The following is a 25421-nucleotide window of genomic DNA, read 5'->3' on the forward strand; positions in this document are numbered from 1 at the left end:
TAGTGTAGCTTAATGTTTTGCTCAGCCCTGGACAGTTGTGTGAGTCCCATCCAAAAAGAAATCATACCCTTTACAGAGAAAGAAATAAATGTTATGCTTGGACTGTTTAACTAACCCCATGGACCAGGAGAACAGCCTAAGCATTAAAAAGGTATGGCTTGAAGCACACAAAACCAGCTCCTAGCAAATTTAAGTTGAGGAGGAAGAAACCCCCATCATCATCATCCTGGTGAAGAACCCCAACACAGGCAGACTGCTACAATGTAAGAGAGAAGGGGGGAGGCAGCCTCCGGAATTTTACTGTACTACTAATAATCTGTAATAAAAACTGGGTGATTTAAATGGCCTTTGCCCATAGCAAGGGTGTTGAAACCAGATGATCTTTAAAGTTCCTTCCAACCCAAACCATTCTGGTTCTATGATTCTCTGCCCCACCCAACCACACTGCATCGCCATCCCCCCTCTTCCATTGCACCTTGGTCATACAGGTGAAGGGCAATCCCACCCACCCACACTGAGAAATGGGGCTTGATCCAGAAGGGAGCTCAGGAAGAAATTATTCTTGGTCACCTGAAAGGGAGAAAGCAGATCTAGCTCTAGACTGTTGTTTCGAGGGTTCCACCGCCCAGAGTTCACACCTCCCTGAGCCCCTCAGCAGGGCATGGAGCTGCACATCTGCCCCGGGCTCCATGCACACACACACACACACACGCTGCTTCAGCGGACTTCTATTTTCTTAGCAAAAAAATAAAAATTTATTGTCATCTAAAAAAAAAAAAAAAAAAAAAAAAAAAAATCCATTCTGCCCTTGGAAACTGTGACACAGATCGAGTTCTTGCCAGCCCCACATGCAAATTCATTCTGCCAAGAAAAAGAGTCTAAACCGGGTTTCCGACAGCCAAAACACATATTTACAGAGTACGAGAGAACGACAGCTGAAATCACAGTTCTATACATGGAATCAACAACACGTTTTACACAGCACCGATCACCATTCTGCCAACTTCTACACAGACTAGGGGCGCTTCTGCCCAGTGCCCTTCCTCCTGGGGATGAGCCTGGTCAAGAATTGCCACCAGAAATACTGCAGTGTGTATTTTTTTTTTTTTTAATGTATACTGTTTTTGTTTGGTTTTTTTTTAAGATTGGAAGCTATGGAGCGGGGAAGCCCCAGAAATCTCTCTGACGCAGTCACTAGCTTGCAGGAATACTTCACCTTTAAAATAACAGGTTTTACATCAGTAACATCTATTCTGTTGGCAATCACTCCAAGGATTATTATAATTCTGGAGGAAAACACTGGTAATATTCTTCCTTCTCAGATGAGGAAAAAGAGAGGAGGTTGGGAGCTGGTGGAACAGCAATGAATTACTGAGCCTGTCCAGCATTACAGGCCTCCTCACAGCTCCTCACAGGGTAAAGGCTTCTCATCACTGTCTCAGCTGCACAAGCCTTGCAGGTGGCTTAAGTTCAGCTTCAGAGATGTACAGAAAGTATAAAATCCTTCAGGACGGGACTGGCTACAGCAACCCCCTTCAGGGGGAAAATCTGCTTAAGGAAAATGTGCTTCAGCTCCAAGACCTTCCCCTGGTCCCTCCTGTGCCACCATGCTCTGGCCACAGCTGGCAGATGGCTACAGTATCTAAGGCCAGAGGTGACCTAAAAGTGGTCCTGTTAGTCCAAAGCACTGCCAAAATTCCTCAGCTCCTGGCTATAGCCTTGCTTTTTGATGTCTAGCTACCCAGGGTAGTGTTGTCTTAAGTCATCTGCTTCTATATTGTTTTTTCATAATAATGTACAAGTTTGACCTTTAAGATAATGTGGTTTCACATCAAGAATCTCTTCCCCTAGCTCTTAACTCTGACTAATTGTGCATCCGACCTGCACAATTAGTCACTGAGGTCAACACTTCTGAAGCTCCCAAAAATGTGGGGAGGGAAATCCCATTATCCATAAGGAGTCTGTGTGAAGAAGCAGGGCCCAGATGTGGTCATGGCTGGTCACCAATAGCCAGCTGGGCTGCTCAGCAGAAGCTTTGTGGACCAAAACTTTGTTGTTAAGCATGGCCAAAAAAGCCCCCTTAATTCTGACATGTCCTGTAAAAGGGAGCTCCCGCTTCAGAAGGAAGCTTGACAGAACATTACATGGGCACATCACCACAGAGAAGCTGACCATAGAGATGCTTAAAGACTTAAAAGCAGTGCTGTGATTTTGGCTCATCGCTCCTGCCCAGGGCAGGCAGGAACCACTGCTGGTGTGGGTCAGGAATGCTGCCCTTGCCCCTTGCTCTCCCCTCCCTCGGTTATAAAATTGTCATGGCAATGGCCCCCTAAGACATCCACAAAATATGCAAAGATGAAAGTTCTCTTTTCCATCTGATGCTTAAGAAAATAATTCACATTTCAGATTTATTTTTTTTTTAAAGCAGCAGAGAAATTGAAACCTCAATTTAGGACGTGTTTCTTGAAGAACCAAAGGAAAGTGAGAAACAGCATATGTGCTTGTGCAAAGAGAGTGCTGAGATACACTTGGGTGGGAGCAAGGGAAGAGGCTGCTGCTAATTCCTTCAGGCTGGTCAGCCATGAGTGCAGTGTGGCAATGGAAAGTTCAGTTTTGAATTCTTTGGTCCTTCAGTATAAGTTTTAAACCAGAGAAATGCTTTTACTCAAATGGGAAAAAACAGGATTTCTCTGGCCTGGATTTTATCTTGTACCCCCCTGCCTAAGCAATATGCCCCATGGAAACAGGGGAAAATACCTCTTTTCCCCCTAGACCCAGTAGACTGCATCACACCAGGACTGGGAGTCCCACTGAGACATCCGAAAGTTTTAACTGAAAAAGAGGGGACAAAGGGAAGAGGCCCAGTGCGAGTCAGATGCAGTCATGCAGGTGGGTGCTGGACAGTTCTACCCAGGGTAGTGTTGTCTTAAGCCAGAAGAAGAGAGGTAGCCAAAGGCAGCATCACCCTCAAGAGTCCCACAGGGAGGCAGGAGAGCAGAAAACCCACCACACTAATAGAAAGTGTTACAAACCAACAGCCAAAAGAGGCTGAGCTGTTCTGGTTCTTATAAATATTAAAGACCCGATTCAAGACTTTATTTCCTATGATTTAAGTTAGTTACAAAAATTTTAGTAAATTTTTATCTTAATTGGGCTTTTTCCTCTTCCCCCCACTTTTTCCAGGCCCCCCCCCTTTTTTTTTCTGCTAAGAAATGCTCACATATTTTCATTAAAGATCTCTCCTTAAGATCAGACCAAGGCAGATGCACTGCCGCATGGCACAGACATTCAAAGGCTATAACCAAACAACATAGCCACAATAGTCACTCAACAGTGTCTCTCCATTTAAAAAAAAAAAAAAAAAAAAAAAAATTAAAAAAACCTGATGCTAGTTACAATAAAATACACATGGAAAAAAAGCATTTTTACCAAAAAAAACCAGAAACAAGTTAATGGGAAAAACATAAAAAGAACTACACAGAGCTGCACTTAGAGATCATCTGGGAATGCATATGAACCCCTTCCATGTAAAGGAAAGGTGGAATTATGGAAGCAAACCTAATTATGTCTTTGCATTAAATATGAAGTTTTCTGAGAGGCTCCAGTAAAAATTCTGTTTTCCTACAACAGTGGGCTGCTGGAGGTTCCAGTGCTTTTCCAGGCCAGGGAGGGGTAGCACAGGCAGCATCCCTGTGCAAAATAAAAATGTTTCATCAACTGAGTGGCCTTTTGGTTGAGATCCCAGCAGGTTACTGCAATCCACCCGATGTAAAAACCCAATGGACACATGGGTGAAGGAAGTCACAGCTCAGCTACTGGACAGGCCTAAGGTGATGGCATTTCTTTGTCATGCTGGACTTTCTCTGTCACCACAGGTACACATGATCTCTAGCATGACGGCTTCTGGACCCAGTGGTCCGACAAACTATCCTGGAGATGCGGACACAGGAAACATCGACTCTTCAAAAAAAAAAAAAACCAAAAAAAAACAAACCAAAAAGTGTCCTCAGACTGCCTGGAATTGTTTCATGTATTTCAGCAGTGACTATGGATCAGGTCCCTGTGGCTAAAACAAAATTCATCTGGTCTGAAACAGTAAAGTCTCCAGAGAACCACCAGACAAAGGGGAGCCTGGAGAGAACCAACCTCTGCATCTGTATCTTTCATAAAGGCCTTTAGCTGACACGAGGGCAATACTTCTAAGGCTGCTCAGACTTGGAACATGTCAGCTGCATTAGCAATGAACACTAGCTACTGAATCCAGGGGCTTGGCTTGCGCTAGGTCCAAAACATTTTTTTCCCCCCTCTTTTCTTCTTTTCATACAAATATACAAAGAGTGTAAAAAAATTTAAAAAGCGAACTTTGCTGATTAAATGACAAAGTTCCTGCACATTCAGAGCTCAGCACTGCAAGGCCCACCAGGCAGGCACCCAGCGGAGCTTCCATCAGGGAGGACAGCTTTAACCAAGCTGGGTCAGTGAAAAAGCAGGGAGACCAAGGACATCAACTAGTAACTTCAATCCACCTCGATCCTCCCTGTGATTGTAACTCTTCCTCTGGAAAGCACATGGAAGCCCCTCTTGCCCACTCTAAATCCTTCTGGGAATAGTCAAAAATTTGTTATTACCTAAATAGAAAAGAGGAGAAACACAGACTCTCTGCAAATGGCCCTTTGATCTGTATTAAAAACAGCTCTCAAAGTTCCTCAAGAGTTAGAATTAATGGGGCACAGGTGAGGGGCAGTTTAGATACAGGATGTAAAATATTAAAAAGTGCTCTGCAACTAATTTTTGTTTTGTGTGTGTATGTGCGTGTGCGTGCATATACATACACATCCAAACACGCACTTACACACACATATATACATATATATATACACATACATATATATGTACGTATGTATAAAGTTAAAAAGTTCTATACGATGTGATTAGAACAAGTGTCCTTGGAAGGTCACGACTGGAGAGGGTGGGGCCTGTTGGGATGGCAGATGGGGCACTCGCCCTCCTCGGCGCAGGTTTCACACAGCACTGCATGTTGGCACGGTAACACCACCCGGTTCTCCTCCTGACACTTAAGGCATTTCACTGACTGCATCTGAAATACCGCCTGCAAGAGAGGGGGACAGGACAAAACACAAGCATCAAAGTCACAAAACAGAGGGGCTGCTGTCCTTCACTATGCAGTTGGGGAACAGCAAGGAAGCAGCAGGGGAGGGACCTGCAGGTGTCCACCCATTCACCTGAAGCAAAAGCAAAGCAGCACAGCACAATGTCTTTTAGGACCTTTAGGATCAAGAGAACAGCTTTGACTGACTTAAACTCTTATGCTTTAGGCACAAAGATGATGTAGGTATTTTCCTGTAAGCTGGCTAAAACTCACTTTGGCTACATCCACATGGAATTGCTTTGACAGACTTCCCTTAGAAAAGGGAAAAGCGCCACGATCCGTAGGAGCAGAAAGAGCAAATCCCTGCCCAGCAAAGCCTGGCACTCACCTTATCAACTTTCTCCAGGTTTGCCCGCAGCTGTTTCTGAAGGGTGTACAGTGAAGACAGTGAGAGCGTTTCCAGGTCAGTGAAGGAGCACAGAAACTGTGGGTCCTGGCCTGTGTGGATCCTCTCCAGCTCCTCCTGCAGTTTCTTCACTTGAAGCTCCAAGGCTTCCCTCTGCTCCCGGGCCAGTTCACATTCCATGTTAGCTGTGTTGGCGCGATCATTTGCTTCCTCTGCCTCCTTTTTCCAAGCATCACAAGCCTACAAGTTCCAACAAAGAGGGTAAAAGAAGCAGTCTGAAAACTTGGTCAGCCTCCAAAACAGAATCCCAGTCAAAATTATCCATTTCCATACACTCATCACCAGGAGTGCATTCTGTCCAGCCTGCCCTGTTCCCAGATTTGGAAACATCCTTGGAACTTTGCTTCAAAGTGCTGCTCATCCCAAATACTCCATCTGGTCGGGCTGTGGTTCTACATATTCGGCTCACACCATGAAGGGGATGAACTCTGCATATTGGCAAATTGTCATGGAGCTAAGTCAACTGGAAGGTCTAAGAGACTGTCAAGCACTCCAGTGCATTTGTATGACACCTGGCCTTGCACTTCCAGCATCTGAACACATCAGGCACAGTGATTCAGTCCCTCTTGCCAACGGAGAGGGAAGAGTAAGAATGCTTAAGAGAATCTTTTTATAAACCTACAGCCCTTCCCATCATCTCACTGTCTGTAAAGCTCCTGGTGAAATGCTGACACCCTCTTACTCCTTTACACTCCCTAATTCCTCTTCCCAGGAGTTGCTTAAGTACCTGTTTGGCTTGTTTCCAAGACTCTTCCCACTGCTTTATTGTGCCATTGGCTTCATCCAGTTCTTGTCGTAGCCGTGCCAGCTCAGCAGCACCTGGACCTGACAGAAATGCAGGTGAGGTACTGGGCGAAAAACTCCCCGAAGCAAAGTGTTCCCATATGCTGCTGTTCATCCCATTTAAACCTGTTTCACAGGGAAATAGAGAGGGTTATATCACTGACAATTTCCCCATTTCCTCCCTACCCCTGTGAAATCCAGGATTCAAAAACGTGTACACAGGAAAGATAAGATCATCTTAAGAATTACTTTCATCCCCAGTACCCAGGAGTCCGCAATAGAGGGACCTAATAGGGGAAGTTTCACACCATTAGGCCTCATCTCTAATGATAAAGGTAGCATCCAAGACACTAGTGAAGGCAACTTTTGAACCACACTGGTTTTAAAAATGTCAATTTTACAGCAGAGCTGACTACCAGCTTGAATTCCCCTTCTCATATGAGAACCTCTGAACTGCTTACTGCCTTCCCACTTGCGTGCAGCACAGCCATCAGCGCTGGTGACCAGGCTGCTTCATGCAACCAGTCCACGTGATGCTGCTTCTCATATACACCCTAAGAAAACTTCTGCTTTTGTCTCCTCAGCTTGGTACTTAGGAAAGGAGTCTCGCTTCCCAAACAGCACGACTAACATGCGCCAATGTAATCACTGTTTGCATATGCAAGAAACAGAACTGGTATAAACAAGTGGAGGTGACTGCATCTGCATCAGCTTCATCCCCAGCAGAGCTCTAGCATAAATCTAGTGATCGGCACTGGAGAAGACTGACTAACCACTTCCCTATTTTAGCTTGTTCAAATAATCTCTCTTTTGAGAAAGAAATTCAAGGCTTAGGAGACAAAGCAGTAGAAAAACAGTTGTAAGCAAAATAACTATTTTTCACAGACTCTTTTAATAACAACAACAACAAAAAAAATCTACTTAAAATAAGCATCTACACTTTGCACTCAGGGGAAAACTAGTAGGAAAAGCTACTACCAAGACAGAGCTGCTGAGTGATGTGGACTCTTACGCACAAAGATGTGCACCAGATTGACGGAGAAGTCATTTTCATTCAGTGGTGCTTACCACTGGCTGCGGACATTCCTAGATCTAGTTGTATTTGTTAATTCTGATCTTACAGCAGACGAACTGACAGTTTCTGACAAGCCCTGGAGCCTACGGCCTCTTGCTGAGGGCTAACCCACACAAGTTGCTTCCCTTTTAGTACCACCCAAGACACAGTTACAGAAAAATACAGCTGAAAAATAGTAACTTGTCTTCACTACGGGCTTAGGTGCCTTCACGAGTCATCCACCAGGCTCAAGCCACTTACCACAGATCCATTTCAGTTGCTCTGAAGTGTGCTCAGTAGAAAGCAAGAAGTCTTAATGGAATCCCAACTCACATTTTGTTTTAAAATAATCCAGTTTTCTCAAATGGGAACCTAGCGCTAAGCAGGATGCTGGCAAGCTACAAATTCTGCCATAATGCTGACCAAGCTTATCTCGTCATTCCCTTACACTTCCACTTTCAACCTGCTGTTCTTATTTTACACTTACATTGGTCAGGAATGCCTTCTCTGCACATTTTGCATCTAGCACAGTGGGAATTAGCCCAGGACTACGTATTTTTAACTCAACTCCAATACAAATAAGCAATAACTACACACACTACACACTAATCTGCGTGCACTCAGCAAGTCACATGGAATAGAGAGATTCCAGATTCCCAACTGCTAAGTTACTATTTAAATATCTTATCAAAACCTTGGCAAAATGCTTCTGTTGTATTACATGAAAATATCTAACTTTTTTCTTAAAAACAAATTTAACTGCCTTTGTGAATATCCCACATTTCTTTTCTGGGTTTTTGTTTGTATAAATACATGGTCAAGACAAATGTAACTGCTTAACTTGTTTCTTCTGAAATTAAAAGCAGGCCTCATCAGGAAATTTTCGTTTTCTTACTGAAACGGAGATGAACACTCAGCCTCAACACTAATTACTAGCAGAGATGCCCTCTGATGGCTCTTTTCTTATTACAGTAAGTTTAAAAGCTGTTAAAGCCAAACAAATAGCAATCCCAAGGCATGGCAGCATGGCTCTGGCCTATGCAAACAAGGGATGCAGTTACACAGACAAGTGTATGCAGAAACAGATTATAGAAGCAGGTAATCACTTTATGAGGTTAAGCTGAATATAAAGATTAATGTATCTCAAATTTGAAGAAACATTTACATCTAGTATATAGAGAGAGAATTAATATTTACTAACAGAAATGAGCAGAGCCTGTGACACTGCAGCCTTGAGCCCAGTTTTAGTTCTCAAGGTAAGTCTGTGTCTTGATAATAAAATAGATTTGGCCCCTCACTTCCCAGTTGTGCTTGATACAGCTGTGAAGCTTCAAAGCAGTTTCTCATCTCTTCACAAAACATATCCTCAAAGGGGACAAAGCTGAAGCTGGAACACTAACTTTTTGCAAAGTCCATACTGCAAAGCTGCATACAGAGTGCCAATGAGGAGGAAAAAAAAAATAAAAAAAATAAATCACCCAAGCCTGCTCTAGAGCTCTTAGAAGTCAATCTGACCTACAAGCAGTCCTCAGGGCAAACTGCAATTCCCACCTTAACTACGCAAAGCTGAGGACCCAACTCTGAGTTTTATGTGAAGCAAAGTCTCAGAACAGCATTGTTGGCAGGAAAAGGCAGAGCTCTTTTCCTTGATCATCATCATCACAGTAAGTCACTTAACCTATCTGCCCCTTCTTCTCAGCCTAGAAACATGGGAAGTAGAGGGAATTGCTCCCTTGTTCACAAGGCATTAGCTTACTTTTTGTAAAGCAGCTTCTAGTACTGTTGCTGTTCTCATGAGAAGAGAGACAAATGGCAGCAGTGAAATAGTACGTTAAAATTAAAGCTAACTTAAAAGAAAATACTTACATGGCACAGACAGGCATGTACATGGGGGACACACACACTGTGCATTTACCTAATGATCCATGAGAAGCTGATGTCCCCAGGAACGTGCTTTCTGATTGGCTTAAGTGTCCCTGGGGCTGATGAAGGAAATGCGATGAGAGGCTGACCGGTGGAGAAGGAGAGGCAGAGTGGAAGGAGGCAGAACTTCCAAGTGATCCGGGGATATTTACAGGAGCAGAACTTTGCAGCAAACTCCCACCTGGACAAAGAACACACAGAGAGGATGGCTATGTATGAACATGAAGCATGGGCACAGCACAGGAGTTCAGAGCAGAAGGTGTTGGGTTCCCTTTCTCCTCCCTAAGCCCCTCAGAATTCCCTCTGCTTCTCATCACATTCCATCCCTCTCTCTGCCTTTAAGAGAAGGCTACCACCCTATGAACTATATAGGGTTCACAGTAGTCTATTGAAACCCTCCAGAGTTCAATGGACTACTCTTCCATCGGCCAAAGCAACAAAAGGTATTCTGAGCAGAGTTCAGTCCCTATCAGTCTAGAGAAGATGAATTTTGCTATCACCTGGTGAAATACTTTGCAATGAAAGATTCAGTGCCAAAACATGTTCCTCTGCCTTTAATACTTCCAAACAACTTGTAGTAAGACAACTATCATTCTTGGTCAGTCATGATCTTAACCACTAAAAATCAGTGACAAGCTTCAGTCATTTTAGATATATTTGAGTGCCTGGATCTATCAGCCTCAAATAAACAAAAGCCCAACCTCCAAAGACATCACACTTCCCTTACCAAGAGGTCATTCTGCCTGCCACACAGAGCTTGAGGGAGATCTCAGCCCTACTCCTCACTCTCTCCTCATCTCCCTTAGAGATTCAGCAGGTAACACCCAGACCTGACGTGAACAGAGGGAAAAGCAGCGTGGAGCATCTCTAAGCCACTGCAGATGGGTAGCAGCAGAAGATATGTACAGTAAACTCTCCAACCATGCTCTTATCTTTGGCAGGAAAGCAGAAGTGATATTCTTCAGGGTTCCTTCCGTAAGCCCCTTCCTACTTCAATACAGCTCAAGGAGTGTAGTTTCCTTGTAAACCTACAGGCAGCCAAAGGTAGCTCCCATTCAAAAACCTGTCTTACATAGTAAGGGTGGCCTTGCTAGCCTTCTAGTAGAAACTAGACAGGTAGAAGTGGCCTTAGAATACATCCACATCTTAAAATGAGACATATTACAGGGATCAAACCAGCAGACCATGATGACACTCTGTGACAGATGGATAGCATTACCAGGTCAGTGAGTTTCCTGTTACTGCTAGGGAGAGTTTTCTGCTTAAGATGCAAATCATTATACCATGGCCTGGTTTTAAAGGTATCAGATGCCTTCTAGAATCTACTTACACACTTCCAAAAAACCAAACCATACCAAACACAAAAAAACCAAACTGCCACGTCCAAAACCAACAACAACAAAAAAAACCCAAAAAAAACCCCCAAAAACCCCCCCAAAAAAACCCCCAAAAAAACCCACCAAAAAACCCCCACCCCATATCAAGTCCCATTCAGTTTCAAGAAACATCCCCAAGACATCTAGGCCCAATGGCAAGAACTCAGCTCTGCTAGTCAATAAGGGCAAGCTTTCACTTCAAAGACTCTCAGTGGTTGCCAGAGTTTGTTATAATTGCTGTTTTAACCAATGTAATTTTGGGACTGGTTTTAGAGCTTTGTAGGGCTGGCTCCACTGAGGTGACTGGGCAACACTGCTTGGCAGAAGATAAAGAAAGCTCTGTTGCTTTCATGTACCTATCATGATGCCACTCGTGTGGGGCACTGTGCTGCTGTCAAATGTCTTCTCCAGGGCAGCCACTCCGAATTCATTCAGGTCCAGGTCATCCAAGGCAGACTCTGCCAGACACAGAGGTACCAATTATGTTATAAAGGACCAACAACTTCAAGAGATAGGATGGCCCAAAGAGCCTACATGCAGAGGAGCCTTTGGTCTCTATTTGTCAGTCTGCATGGCCCTACTCTCCACCCTGTGCAACGCTGTTCTTAAATGGTTTGGCAGAAGTGTAATGGGCAGCTTTTGAGTTTAGGTTCTTTGGCCTGATCCGGTTCTTTTCATCTCAAAGTATTCCCAAATGTTATATGAAAACAGCAGTTCCCATAAGTCTTCCCCAAACTGCCCTTTTGAGCGTGTCCATAATACGTCCATGGCTTATGTCATGTCTGGATCTGGTTTGTGCTTTGTCCCTAATTTGCTGAAGAGACACTCAGAAAAGAAATTCCAGTAGAAGGAACACTTGAAAAACATCAGAGATTCAAAGATAGTGCAAAATAAAGAAAGATTATGAATGCCTGCAAATGTTACACCTATTTGAATATGCCTCATCACTAATCATGATCAATAGAATTCCATCCCACACATGCCCACTCATCTCTATTATTATTTTTAACAAATTAGTAAGATCACCTCAGAAATGTTAGACTAAAAAAAGGGGGGGGGGGAAGGGGAGAAAAATAAAGAAAAACAGGTGACCAAAAAAACCTGTACCTAAGAGGAATGATTCTGCTCTTTAGACTCTCCTGTTCTCCTTTTTCTTATAGCCTCTGTCCTACACTCTATGAAGGGCAAATCCTTATAATCTACCTGTTGGTCGCCCTTGCTATACAATCATCATTTAGAATGTAAGGGGTTGTAACTGTGGAAAATGCCCCTGTGACTTCCTGCCTACTCAAAGACCTCTTTGTCACTTTGACAACCAAAACTAAGGCCCTTTACACCATCTGACATTCTGAATAAGTGGCTCAGAGGCCTTCTGTTGGTCCCTTGGGTGAATTTCACCCATAATGACCTGCAGAAAACATCAGATGTGTCAGTCACAGAAAAAGCTTACAGCCTGGTGAATCTGCCAGCACTGATAGAGACAAAAAACTGGAGCTCACGGGAACACCCATGCTAGTGCAATTCTCATACCTGGTGATCCATGTCTGAGGAAGCTCTACTAGCATAAGTAAAAAAAGGCAAAGTTACCTATGACAGACTCAACGGTGTCACTGGTTGGGTAGAAGGGAAGGGCATTGGCATTCATGCCTGGTATGCTGCTGGTGCCAGCAGGACTTGGGGGCGTTGCAGCCAGACTGGAGGTGATACTAGAGGAGATGCTGGATGTCAGTGGGCTCCCCACTGGGAGAATACCCAGTATGTCCTGAAACAAGAGTTTTAAAAGGGAAAGAGGTAGGAAATAAAACATCTTTATAGAAGAATCCCTTCAGAAACATGCAGCAACAAGCCAAAGATCAGCGGCAAACCTGTTCCTGCCTGCTTCCAACCTGACAGATGGCTGGTGCTACTACTGGGCTGGGGGTGGGGGAAGAGATTAACAGCTTTTCTTTAATTTCTGCCAACTGTTCTCCATTCCATCCCAGTCTGTCCCTGTCCCTAGTATTACAAACATCTTTCAGGCTGCCCCAGAATTAACTCCTGAGACCCACAGGTTGCATGCAATCATAGGCATGGGGCATAAAATCACTCATTCAGACTTAGTTCAGCAAACATTTTAGAACCTGATATTAAATTCTCTGCTGAATCCTTGAACTTGGATGACTCTGAAGATCCATTCCAGCTCAATTTTCTGTAATTTGGAGACTCTCTCCATCACGTTATAGGCCTATGAATATATCCTGAATTGACACAGGTTCTGCCATTCCCAGCAAATCATCCCATCTTCATAAAGCAATCCCTCAAGCTGAGCATCCCTAATGGTGTCTGGACACTTATTTACTCCCTGCAGAGTCATGGTGTCTTTTTCTGTGGCGGCATGAGCACTGAGCTAGGCTCAGAGCCCTGCCAGCATTACCGTACCTGCTTGGGCTGTAACAGAGGTTGCTCTTGGCTCCTGTGTTCCAGCGAGTGGGACTTCATTTTTGCTTGCTGCAGTAAAGAAACAGAACAAAAGATAAGCAGAGGGATTAGCAGCAAAATATAAAATGGCTGACTTCTGGCTTTGGAGAGGCCATGAGGAGCACAGTGCCCTCCTCTCTTACAGCCTGCTCTGGACACTAGGTAATACAGAGGGTGGGAAAGCATAGAAAACACTCCAAGTAATTTGCTTTCTATATACCAAGTCGTCACCCTAGCGTTATGCAAAGACTTGTCACAATTACATTCACCTTCAATGCTTAAGTGCTTTGCTAGCATAAAGCATATCTTAAGAACCAAACCCCAAAATTAATTATTTTACCTTGCTGTAACTCCTCAGTCCTACCAGTATCTAAAAAAGGGCCCAAAACAGTGGGAGGCAAACCATATTTTTAAATTATGTAAACATTTTTCAGCTTTGTGAAAATAAAGTGGGTAGATTCTGTTTTCCCTCAAACTCTTCCAGATCCCAGCTAGGACTCCACAGTAAAATACAGCGATAACAAACCAGTTTTAAAAGCAACGTCATCAAAACTGATTTAAAAAAAAAAAAAAAAAAAAAAAAAAGTCTTCCCTCATCCGTTAGCACAGAGAGCTCAAATTCATAAAATGTGAGGTTCAAGGCTGTCTGGAATTGCAAAACTGCATGAACGCTAAAGATATTTAGAATTACGCTAATCCAGTCTAAAAATTCAGCTTAAGGACCTTCCAGCACTATATCCTTAACAGATATCAACCCTGCAGCCTCGCAACATCCGGCAATAACCAGAGATGTGAATAAAGCTGCCTCATGAGCTTGTCAGTTTGTAACGGTCTGTTCTGCTGGCCCTGCTCTCTTGGTCCCATGTTGCAACATGTGTAAGGCACAGGGAGATCAACCACACTCTGTGGGCACAGAGAGTTAGAAAAGAAGTGCTGAGAGTCAGGGCTGCTTGTTGACTTGCTCTGCAACCCCCCCAGGTCTGAAATCAGACATATTTCAGGCGTAACATCCACCCGATCATTTTCATACAAATGCAGGGGGATTCAGGCATGGTGTACCATAGCAACACAAGACCCCACGCTAACTTGAAGCAATGCACCTTGACTGTCTGGCTTAAACCCTCTTATGAATACGATAAATGGTTGCTGGAGAGGGATGACATAACCAGATAGGTGAAAGAGCAGCCGAAGAATTCATCCCTTGGTTGTACTTCAGAAAACCATTTTTGCTGCTCAGTTGTATGCCAACAGGCAGATGGGGAGGTCAAAGCCTGGCAAACAGGCTGCTGAGATATGGACACAGAGATCCTCTGCAGTGGGTGCCACTCTCTCACAGTTCCTTGAACATACAGTGTGTTTCCATGCAGCGAAACTACCACTGAACCAACCACAGGCTCCTCTTCCTTTGCGTGCAATAAATGCGTTATGTTGGTGCATCTGTCTCTGATAACACACCTGCTAGATTATCCAACATATCCCTACCTTGTTTGTCACTTGTTTGTCACAAGATGTGCTATCAAGAGACGTTTGCAGCTAACGCAAAGGCACACATGCAGCCATGCCCCTCTCCTCCCCCCGAGAGGCTTCCTGCCAACTGACTCTAGCTGACTCTGGTGCAGTGAAGTCTTACCGGAAGGGGTTTTTTTCCCTTTAAGGAGGAGAAAAAGTGAACTCATTTCTGAGCTAGTCCCATTTCCTGCTGCCTTGAATTCATGTAACACGAGTGAAAAATAGAGCAAACTGATTGTCACCACCAAACCAGTCTCCTTTAGCTCTGAGTAACATTAAAAAGGGCATACATCAAGACAGACATTCAAAGGGCAGGCTGAAATTCTCCAGCTCACTCTGTGGCAGCCAGGGAAGAAAACAAGGGACGTAAATTATGAGTGAACCTGGAGGTTTTCTGACCAGCATGGAACAAACCTACTGTTCTGTGCGTCAGGTCTTCGGAACACCTCCTGGTCATGGCGCACAAGTCCTTCCAGTGCAGCCAGCATTTTTCCAGCTTGCTAAATCTTTTGGGACTCAGGGAAAGTATTTTCAGCTTTAACTGCTGGCTCAGCCTTACCACAAACTATGCAGAACCTATTAAATACAGAAGGTGCATTTTTCATTCTAATAACATAGAAACTATCTGTACTAATTCTACAGAGGTAAAATGACAAGCCAATTGCAGGGCCGAGCCAGAGTGTCTCTTTAAGTTTTCAAATGAGCAAGCACAATTAAATGCCTGATTATTGGTCTAATTTACAAGGTATATAAGAATCTCTGGTGCCCACTGCAGCCAAAGGGAATTACAGAGGATTTTAAAAAGTAAGTAATTATAGATTAAAAGAAAATTAAACTGGGATACTTATGAAACACAATTTTGTCTGTAGAAGCCTAGCATAAGGCAGCTGTGATTACTTCTGTCTGTATCTTAATAGCTACTCCAGTCATTTAACACAGGTTTTTGATTAATTAAAGCTACATAACTAAGAAGCTACCTGAATACAGTAGCTCTGTAGCACAGCCTTAAATACGACATAAATGCTTGTCATCTGGTCCTCCTTTTAAAAGTCCTATTCATGCTCCAACCCTTCTCCTTGGCTTAGGCTTGCTGCTTATTTTCTCCAAAGCAGGGCCTTCCTGGCACCCTGCCTATGCTGGCAGGGAACAAGGGTTCTCCCAGTCCTTAGGCTCGGGGTTCATTCCTCCTTTGCAGCAGAGGCAACAGAGAATGAGCACGTGTTTTTTCTTTTGTTTCTAAACAACCACTACAAGCTGCTGGTGCCCACAAGAAGTGCCAGGATCACAGCATGGTCTGCTCTTTACCCCCAAAGACACATTGCATCAATTTACAATTTCCTAAGCCACATCCACATTAAGCAAGACAATGGAAGCATTCATAAGAAAACGTACATGCATATAGCTTAATCTCTATTTGTCAATAAATCATTTTAATTAGATTAAATAGTGCTCAAGACTGGTTCTGCTGCAAAGTTTGGTCATATTTTCCCAAGATTATAAAAATAAATAAAACCCAGAGAGTCTGCTTCTAAATCCAACTACTTTATGCAAGATCTTGTCTGGACAGATATTTCTACTGTTTTCTCACAGCAATGCAGTACTAATGCAGCAGTATAAGCTTATTAAGGCTAGTTTCTTTAATATTACAGACAAGAGCTTAAATGTAGCTAGGTTGAAAGCAGCACTTCTTGTCATTTTGGTTTTCGAGCAACACAGACCAGGTATTTTTATTCCTTTTTATATATATGTATATAGGAATAAAAAATATATATATAATCATATATAATATATATATTTTATATATTCCTTTTTATACATATATAAAGGAATAATATATTTAATATATATAGTATTGTTATTTTTTTTTCCCCAAGACCTTGTAGGAAATATTTTTGCAGGCACTTCTTCATAAAAGTAGCTATTCCTTCCCCTAAATCGAGATGTTGTTCCATTACAATTACAAACCCAGTGAGGAATAAAAACTGAGACCCAAGCTCGGCTGACTTGGAAGGGAGGGTGTAGACAAACTATTAATTGTAACATCAAGAAGGGAAATTCACAATAAGAAGTTGACTGTGGAAAAGCTCATGTGTGGCAGAAGAGATGGAAGAAACTGTTCTAGGCTTAGGGAGCAGCCTGAGTAAGACGTGACACCAAGAAAGAGAAGATTGAGGAAGCAGCAAGGCAAGACTGGGATATCCAAAAGGGATAAGGGGGAATGTCATTAAGAGATGTTGGTTGGGTAACATTGCAGAGGGTTCTTCAAATGAGAATGAGGAATTCAAATTTAATACAGAAGCCACAGGAAAGAGTCAAGGATCAGCATGATACAGCCAGAGAAGCAAGAGACAACTAACATGACATTTTTAATACACTGGAGAAATGAATGGTGAAAACAGAAGACAAACCAAGCCACAGAGATCAAGGTAAGAGATTGGAGTGAGGACATAGAAGGAAGGATGAGTTTCCATGAGACAATACAGCAAAAGAAACAGCAACTCTTGGCAAGGACCTAAATAAGGAAAATGAAAGCAAGAAGTGATATGTGGGAAGCTACCCAGGGTCAACACAGGACAGAAGTACTGGGGGATTAAGAAAACAAGCAGCAGCTCAACTTCTACAAACTGCATGTGTGATGGCAGCGAGGCATACAAGAACAGATGGAAGATGGAAGAGACTGGAAGGGAGGCTGAAAGCAACAGCAAAGACCTTAAAACTGCTAATGAGAACAGTGCTTTCTCATTTTTGTTTCTTGAAAAATAAAAAATACATTCAAGCTAGACTAAGCAATTTCTCATTCTTCCTCATCCCCCCAACTCTTCCAGCCAATATTCCCTACTAACCTGGCATTTGAAACTCTTCAAATACTCGGCCCCCACCTGATCTTCTCGCTCAAACCCTGGTGCTTTCTTGTAGCTGCCGGCTGCTGTTACCGAATCTGGAGGAAAACCAATGGTCTCCAAGCTGTGTGGCTTTCCAATGGCACCAGGAGGAGACCCACATATATTAGATGGGCTTCCGAGACTGCTGTTCCTACAGAGAATCTAATAGAAGGAACAAATGTCAAGAAAGTTCAGCCAGCAGCAGCAATGACTTGAAGAGGAGAGGCATCCCATAGAAGAACTCATTCACTTCACTGTTTGTGCATCGATTATACCCGACAGTCAACACAAGCATATGAGCTTCCAGTAAACGGTAATTATAAACCAGGAAAAAGCTCCATCAATACTGGATTTATACAGTCCCACAATTATGGTTTTATTGTCGTTACTCTGTACTGGAGTGCAGTCTTATAAAATCCAACCTAAGCTCTAGTTTATTCTTTCTGAGGCCTCAGATGTGACTGATCAAGTTTCCAAACCTGATCAAAACTCTCTTCACTTTCCTTAGGGTAGAGTGAATTCTGTCTGCACTCTGAACAGTAGTAGTGTGAAACCTGGAAAGGTGCTGTAGGAGTCAGAACCACCAAGCACATCTGAGCTATGTGTAATACTGTATCTTTTGCTTTCTAGTTGGAAATCTGACAGTTTTAATGCAAGCACAAGCAAGTATTAACAGCTGCATTAAAAACCCCAAGAATTTCCAACAGTTCCATTCTTAGGACTAAAACCAGGGATCACGATCTCATGCAACAAGGCTAATTTTGCACTGTAGATGAAGCCACAGACAGCAGCAAAGGAGATTAAGATGAGTTTTAGAGAAAGCGCCTACCTGGACCAATGCAGATATCCCATTTCTCTGGGACAAGAAATTATTTGCCTGCACTGGCAAGCATGACTGTGCTTCAGACATCATTTAGACAGCTACTGCTACCAGATTCAAATATGGCACAGTCTGGGCTGGCATTAAAAAGAAGGAGCATCCTACAAATGTTTTGATTTTATTTTTATACAGACATTCTGCTGTCCACACTTCCCTACAGTCACAAAGATACTACTCACTGTGGTGGAGGTGGGGCTAGTTGGCAGAGTTCCTGATTTATTCCACACCTACAGTACAAATACAAAACAGAACAGGCTATGTAAGGCTGGCTGCTAGAGGGACCTCTTTCTCTTATTAATTCATCATGGAAAATGATCACCAGCAAAGCCATATTTGTTTGCAAGCTACATGCAGATGCCCTGTGGAGCGATGAAGTCACAGAAAGACATGTGTTGCCGTTTGGCATATATCCAAGGATTAGGAAAGACTGTTTGAAAGACCAAGAGCTTAAGATAGAAAAGATCTCAACTGTCTATTATTTGGAATTGCCTTAATTCTATTAAGTGGAATTGAAATCTTCAATTTCACTGCAGTTTTCAGAGAATTCAGACGATACACTCCTAAGATGAAGGCGTTCTGGTTTTTACTGTTTTCCACAGTGTTATTCAGCGAGAGAATACAATATGCTCAGACTTTTCAAGATCTGTTTGGGATTCTAGCTGCAATCAAATTCAGGAGTACGATGAACTGTTAGGTTGGCTTTGCACTAATAAAATCAAATCATCAGCTTCTCTTTTCAAAGAGGGGGAATAAGACAAAGTAGATGTCCTAAATGAGTTCACCTCATTCTGACTCGTTTCAAATGAGTTAAACTCGTGCCATTTTACCTTCTCAAAGCCTCAACCAACCATTTGAAAAGGTTACACACCTTATCAACAGCAGTGCAAACAGGAAAAACTTAACTAAGAAAACCCCCAACCTTCTGCAAAAACGGAGTGGTCTAGCATTCTGTAGGCTTCTTAGCTCTGTGCACCTTCAGCATTTAAAGATCTCCATTCTTGTACATACAAATAAAGTATTACCAGCTATCTGGGGCATTACTGAAACATATTCCAGAGTTTAGCCACTTCTAGATGTAGGAGAGGGAGGGAATTGAGGATATCCTATAATGCAACACACCATATGCACAGACTAAGCCTCTGAGATTACATATGTAAACAAACTCAAATGTAAACAAATGTAGCTATGTACTTTAGAAGTAATAATGTCTCACAGCCTTTAATTAGATTACTTGGAAACTAAGCCCAATATGTACCACCAGACAGGAAGGAGTTGGACTTCATGTGCAGATGTATTCCACTTTCAGGAAAGTACATCAACAAACTCAGCACAGAAAGGAAGGCTTAGAAATTTTACAGGCGAGAGGACAATACTAAAGCCACTGAATTATACGTTCCAAGCAAACAGATCCCTCTAAGAAGTGTGCAGCTGAGATCTAAAAGAAAAATACCATATCCTTTGGGCTTTTGGATACTTAAGATTTCTCGTTTTGGGAGAAAGAAGTGACTCAGAGAAGCTGAGATTTATAAAATATAGAAGAGGCTTCCCCACAGTGCTACATACATTGCTAAGGTCTGGGGCATGTGGACTGGAAGGGCTGACTGGAACAGAATCCCCAGCTGCTGATGGCATGTACATCACAGGGCCTGTCTGTGTTGGGCTTGACACAGCTGAGGATTGCTGTAAATCTTCACTGAGCGCAGGCTCTGGAAAAAATAAAAACACATGGGGCGTTACTCAAAGCTGTACAATTGAGTGGAGCACAAGACGTTTAGAAACAAGATTACCTAGATATTCTTGAGAGAAGAAATATTCCACAAGCACATACTTATAAAGTATAAAAGCAAAGAGAAACCTCATCTGGTGAACGGCTACTACTTATCTAATTTTCCTTACATTATTAGTCACTTGTACATTGTGCTGCTTTTTAGTCCATTAATGCTGCTCCAAAATTATCTTCCTTGCATGAATTGTATGTTATGCATTCAGCTGTCTTGAACTAAGCAGAGCTTCCTTCATTGCTAGGCACAAAAGTTGATGGGTGCATTATAATTAGCTAAGGGAGGTAAGTTTTCTATCTGTGCTCAGTACAAACCATTACTCCAAAAATGTAACATACATAGGAAGGCATATACAAAAAGAAAATGTCATTGGCTTGAAAGGTAGAGATGCTATACACTTGTGGTGTTTATCTAACACAACTCCGCATCTTTACAAAAACTATATAACTGACGCTATGCCTGTATGCTAATATCTTTAAAGTATTGGTTTCAACAGATTTCTTGCTAATAATCAGCAAAGCTCATGCTAAGAGCAGATGTAGTAAATGGACTGTTATTTTAATTGAGTAAGTCCCTCAGTGTTCACCTTGCTAAAAAGGACTAAAAGATACAATTCCATAAAACAGCACAAGAAATAACCAGGTTGGAATGACCTAAGTGCTACAGAATGTTCCTCTGGCTTTAAAGTAGTATAGTATCAAGTGTGGTAATCTTGTTAGCAATAAGGCATCTCCTAAACAAAGATATTATGTTACACACAAGGGAGTTTGCTAGACATTGTTTCTTTATCAAGATTTCATTCTCTCTTAAGCCTTCTGGATTGTACTGTGTAGCTGCACTACTGTGTTCCGGGCCATTACAGCCCACAGCTCTAGCTACAATTACTGCTTGTTGACAAGGCTTCTAACAAAAGGAACTGCATAACCTGTAGGGAATTTACTCTCACCATTCCTTGACAAAGGCAGCAATTACTAATTCCACCATTTACAAAGGATAATCAAACAACAGAGATTTGCTCAAGGCCATGTAGTGAGTCAGTACAAGAGCCAACCTACTGGCTTCTGAGTAACCCTCTCTAATTGCTGCAAATTCACCAGCGAGACTGGAGTGCAGAAAACGAGTAGGAGCCATAGGATCAGGAGCTAACCATTTATCTATGAATGTTAGTACCCACCTGAACACAGAACTCCTACAACCAAAACAGCATCACTAGTTTACAGATAATGCAAGTGAGGATTGAAATAATTCCCTATAAATCAGGGAGCTATCGAGAAAAGAGGATTTAAGGAAAAGCAGACAAAAAAAGCTGCGTATTTTATTTCTCCAACCTGACTTAAAGATTTAAACTCCAAGTAAAACTTCACAAGTAGTAGAATAGTATTTGCTTTTTAAAATGGATCAATATCTATAATTAGCAGTTTTATCCTCAGCTTTTTAAAATACACTTTGCAACTTAGCTAAGTACAGTTCATCCATGCACAGAAGAGGAGCAGCTTTCACTGTTTCCATTCTCCTGCACTGACATACAGAGACCTGAGCAAGTAAGGGGGAACTTTAAGAGACAGTGCAGTGAGAGCTGAGGGCTGAGACCTATATTTTAAACTACTTTGGCCAGAAGCTCTTCATAGCTCAAATACCCATGAATGGTGAGAGAAGTAGCCCACGTACGTTCTACATGTGCAAAGGCACAGAAGGGTCCTCGGGGACAGCTGCCAGACTGCTGCATATCATTGCATTTGGTGGATTTGTAGATCTACGGATGGGAAAAAACAAAAACAAAACCAAGACATGAACAGGAATAAAACAGTGGCCAGCATCTCAAAAGTACTGCAAAGAGACTCAACAGCAAGACAGGAACACAGATAAGAGGTGCAAAGGCCAGCAGAGTTCAGGTGATAATTTCAGTGCTTTGTTTCAAAGAAAGGAAAACCCACCTAGTTACAGAAACACCAAAATATGCCCATCACAGTTGGAGCTCACCCAAAGATTAACCCATCACACGTCAGTTCACCCAAAGGTCACCCTTTGCCATAATGTCCCTCAGTTTCACTGGAAGCTCCATGGATATTACAAATGGGAAAAGATAGGAAAGAGCTGACAGATGATAACACAGGATGCTACAGCCACATGTTTGCAAGGAAAGTAACGAACCATTGACAATGATTGTAGGAAAAGGATTATTTCCCTTCCCGCCAGTTTGACAGGTGGTGACAATGGTTACTTTGTCGATACACAGCCAACAAAGCTTTTCAACACTGTAACATGAAGCAGACTAGGACAAGGTCTTAATTACGCTTTCTGTAATGGTACTAGAACGCTCTGGGCATGCTCCCAACTAAAAGCTTGGAGAGTTATAGGACTAGTCTGTGGGTATCTATGATTTAGTATAACCATCGTCAACCGAGAACTTTCCCTCAAGGAAACAGGTGCTGTATGCTCACCTGCAAACCCACATCATGCTGTCAAAATGACCCCTCCCATACATGAGACTGCTCTTACACTTGAGTTTACCCTACTCTTTTTACCTCCTCACATACAGTCTACATAACAAAAAGACACCCCTGTCAAGCAACTGAATTTCAGCTTACTTCCAACATGCACTTTCTCTGTATCCCAGGATCATGCTGCAAGCAGCCCACACATTCTCCCAACTGGTGCACTAACTTGCTTCATAAGGCTGGAACGCTTTTGCTTTTCTAGTCAGCTATCAAACAGAGCAAACAGGTTACTGTACCTCTGGATGGAACTGTTGTTCTGTGCGAGTGTGGCAGTATTGGCATGAATCTCCATTTTCACACTTACTGGGATCTCCCCACTCGTCTCCGTGTTTCACACTGGGACATGGCGAAGATCTGTGTAAATAAAAGTAGCAAGAGCATGCATCAGACTCAGATAACCTGACAGTGTTTCAGCGTGCCTAAGGCCTGAGAGCCCATGACTGGAAGTACAGGCTGTAGCTGAAGTTTTTCACCTCTGAACACTTGCAGAATTGCCTAGACAAAACCTAGAAAAAATACAGTGATGAAGTAATTTAGGTGAGAAATTAATTCAGTCAAACATGCTTTGAAATTTGCTTCCTTTGAGCAGGTCAAAGGAGGCAATTCTCCCTCTCTACTCTGGTGAGACCCCACAAGGAACACTGTGTCCAGCTCTGGTACCCCAACACGAGAGGTATATGGACCTGCTTGAGCAAGTCCAGAGGAGGTCACAAGGATACTCCGAGGGCTGGAGCACCTCTGCTCTGGATACAGGCTGAGAGAACTGGGCTGGTTCAGCCTGGAGAAGAGAAGGCTCTGGAGAGACCTTAGAGCAGCTCCATCTGAAAACAAATACAACCTGAACCAACATAACAATACTAGCAGCTGACGTGATTAGTGTCAGAGATGCTGGGTCTGGTTTCTGTGTTGGAACTGTACATTCATAGAAAGCAAACAAGTTAATTTGCTAATCCTAAACCACTAAATACCTTTATAGTGGTTTGCTTCCAGGGTTATACTACAGCCACGTGGCAAAGAGGTCAAGTCAGGTCGCTGAGGAAAAGGCAAGTCCATTTTCTTACCCCCAGCCAGGAACTGCCCTTTTTCCCCAGCTCTGAGTTTTTGACGTGACCTACTTCCCCTGCTCTTTAACCATTCCCTCAAACAACAGCAGAGGGAAGCAGATAGCAGCAACAGACGCCTGCATGAAAGGGGCCACATCAGCTGGGGGCGGGAAAAGCAACACAAGTGAGTGGAGATCAGGAGAGGAGAAGCTTTCACTTCTTCCGTTCCCAAGGGGCTCAGGCAGGGGCAGGAAGCACAGACCTGCTGCCTGAAGACTGGTTTAGTGTTTCCTTTTCTCCCGAAAGTGTTTGTATTAATGTTCCTTTGATTTTTCTTTCATTTTTTAAATACAGGATTTCAGTGCCAATTTAAAAATTTCTGCCAATGCTGGGGGTGAGGAAGGAAGTGAGAACATCCAAGGTATATTCTCTCCTGGCTTTCTGGTTTGCTTTTATGCTTTTCAAAAAGGAACTAAGGAAAAGCCCCACAGAGACCACAACAAAAGCTCTGTTATGTTGGAGGAAATGAGGGCCTATAACTCCCTATGTGCTCAGGCAGACACAGCATGCCAAAAAATCCAGCAACAGCTGAGTTGACAGAAAACCCTGGTGCCTCCAAAGCAGAGTCTTCAGCAGCTGGTCAGAAATAGATGTCCAGCTACACTACTGGTCACACCATGTTTCATGATCCCCATCACCAGCCACACACAACAAGCAGCTTGATGATTCTGAATCGTTTACCATGAAAACATGGTTGGGTTTGTTTCTAGATGGAGATTAAAAGTTTCTGTTGCTTCCTTTTCCCCACACTGCTTTCTAAAGTAGGAGTTTATATGTTAAGGGGAAGCCAGACACAGGTTCTATTTGCTATAAAATCAAGAGTTGTAACATGATTTAGCAAGTCATTTATTAGAGATTGGTTCCTATATACAGGAAAATTCATTGTTTAGTTTGTTATCCTTCTCCCAGGCAGAAACAGTCCATCCCATCTCTCTCTACAGGCCTTGGAGACACACTAAAAAAACTATCTAGTAAACAAAATCCTAGATCTTTCATTACACATTTCTACTACACCTTACCACTCAGCTGGGAAATAGAATATCCAGGAACACAGTACCTGTATTTGTGTTTTCTTGGGCTTCTTCTTCTGTCTTTGCTATTGTGGTAGTAGGGACAGGCATAACCCTGGCGACAGAGTCGGGGGGGTTTCTTACATTGCTCTGTCTTGTAATTTCCCAAGACATATGTTGTATCTACAAAAGAAGCAACCAGTTAATTGGAGATGACCATGATCTATATTTACTACACAAAGTTTTTTACAGGAGTGGGCACTCCACAAATGCCAGACTTTCCCAGCCCCACAGACCCCAAGTGACACTCACCTTGCCACCTTGGTTCCTCACTGAGTATCTTCTCTATCATAGCATGGCTAGCAGCAACTGCAGACTGACCCTCTATGCTGCCTTCAGATGTGGTCTGACCATTCTGCAAAGCCTCCATCGCCTGAAGCTCCCTTTGTGGAGAGAGTTAAATGAACATACAGTCTGAGCAGATGACGAGACAGGTAAATGTGTATAAAAACTGATATACTGGAGCACCGTAACAATTCCTAAGTGAGTGCATTTCATTCATGCATTTTTGTAAGAATATCTTCAGACA

The 25421-nt window shown here is 42.8% G+C and overlaps 1 protein-coding gene across 5 annotated transcripts in view; it reads right to left on the reverse strand.

Annotated features, from left to right (window-relative positions):
* Positions 1-1084: 1084 nt before the first annotated feature.
* UNK (unk zinc finger) overlaps positions 1085-25421 on the reverse strand; it is a 46575-nt gene continuing 22238 nt past the window's right edge. The window contains exons 4-17 of one of the 5 annotated variants that reach the window (XM_030505924.1): positions 25145-25275; positions 24880-25015; positions 22956-23073; positions 21890-21974; positions 20004-20146; positions 18620-18667; positions 17522-17722; positions 13131-13199; positions 12300-12474; positions 11069-11170; positions 9329-9517; positions 6304-6401; positions 5499-5756; positions 1085-5110 (exon numbers count right to left, since the gene is read on the reverse strand). In XM_030505924.1, the coding sequence (XP_030361784.1) occupies positions 4955-5110; positions 5499-5756; positions 6304-6401; positions 9329-9517; positions 11069-11170; positions 12300-12474; positions 13131-13199; positions 17522-17722; positions 18620-18667; positions 20004-20146; positions 21890-21974; positions 22956-23073; positions 24880-25015; positions 25145-25275 (1909 nt within the window). In that variant the 3' untranslated portion in view covers positions 1085-4954. Of the gene's footprint in view, positions 5111-5498; positions 5757-6303; positions 6486-9328; positions 9518-11068; positions 11171-12299; positions 12475-13130; positions 13200-17521; positions 17723-18619; positions 18668-20003; positions 20147-21889; positions 21975-22955; positions 23074-24879; positions 25016-25144; positions 25276-25421 lie in introns of all 5 variants that reach the window. The other 4 variants (XM_030505923.1, XM_030505925.1, XM_030505927.1 and 1 more) reach the window with 4 other exon arrangements.

This window comes from Strigops habroptila, chromosome 14 (genome assembly GCF_004027225.2).
Source record: "Strigops habroptila isolate Jane chromosome 14, bStrHab1.2.pri, whole genome shotgun sequence".
Lineage (NCBI taxonomy): Eukaryota > Metazoa > Chordata > Aves > Psittaciformes > Psittacidae > Strigops > Strigops habroptila.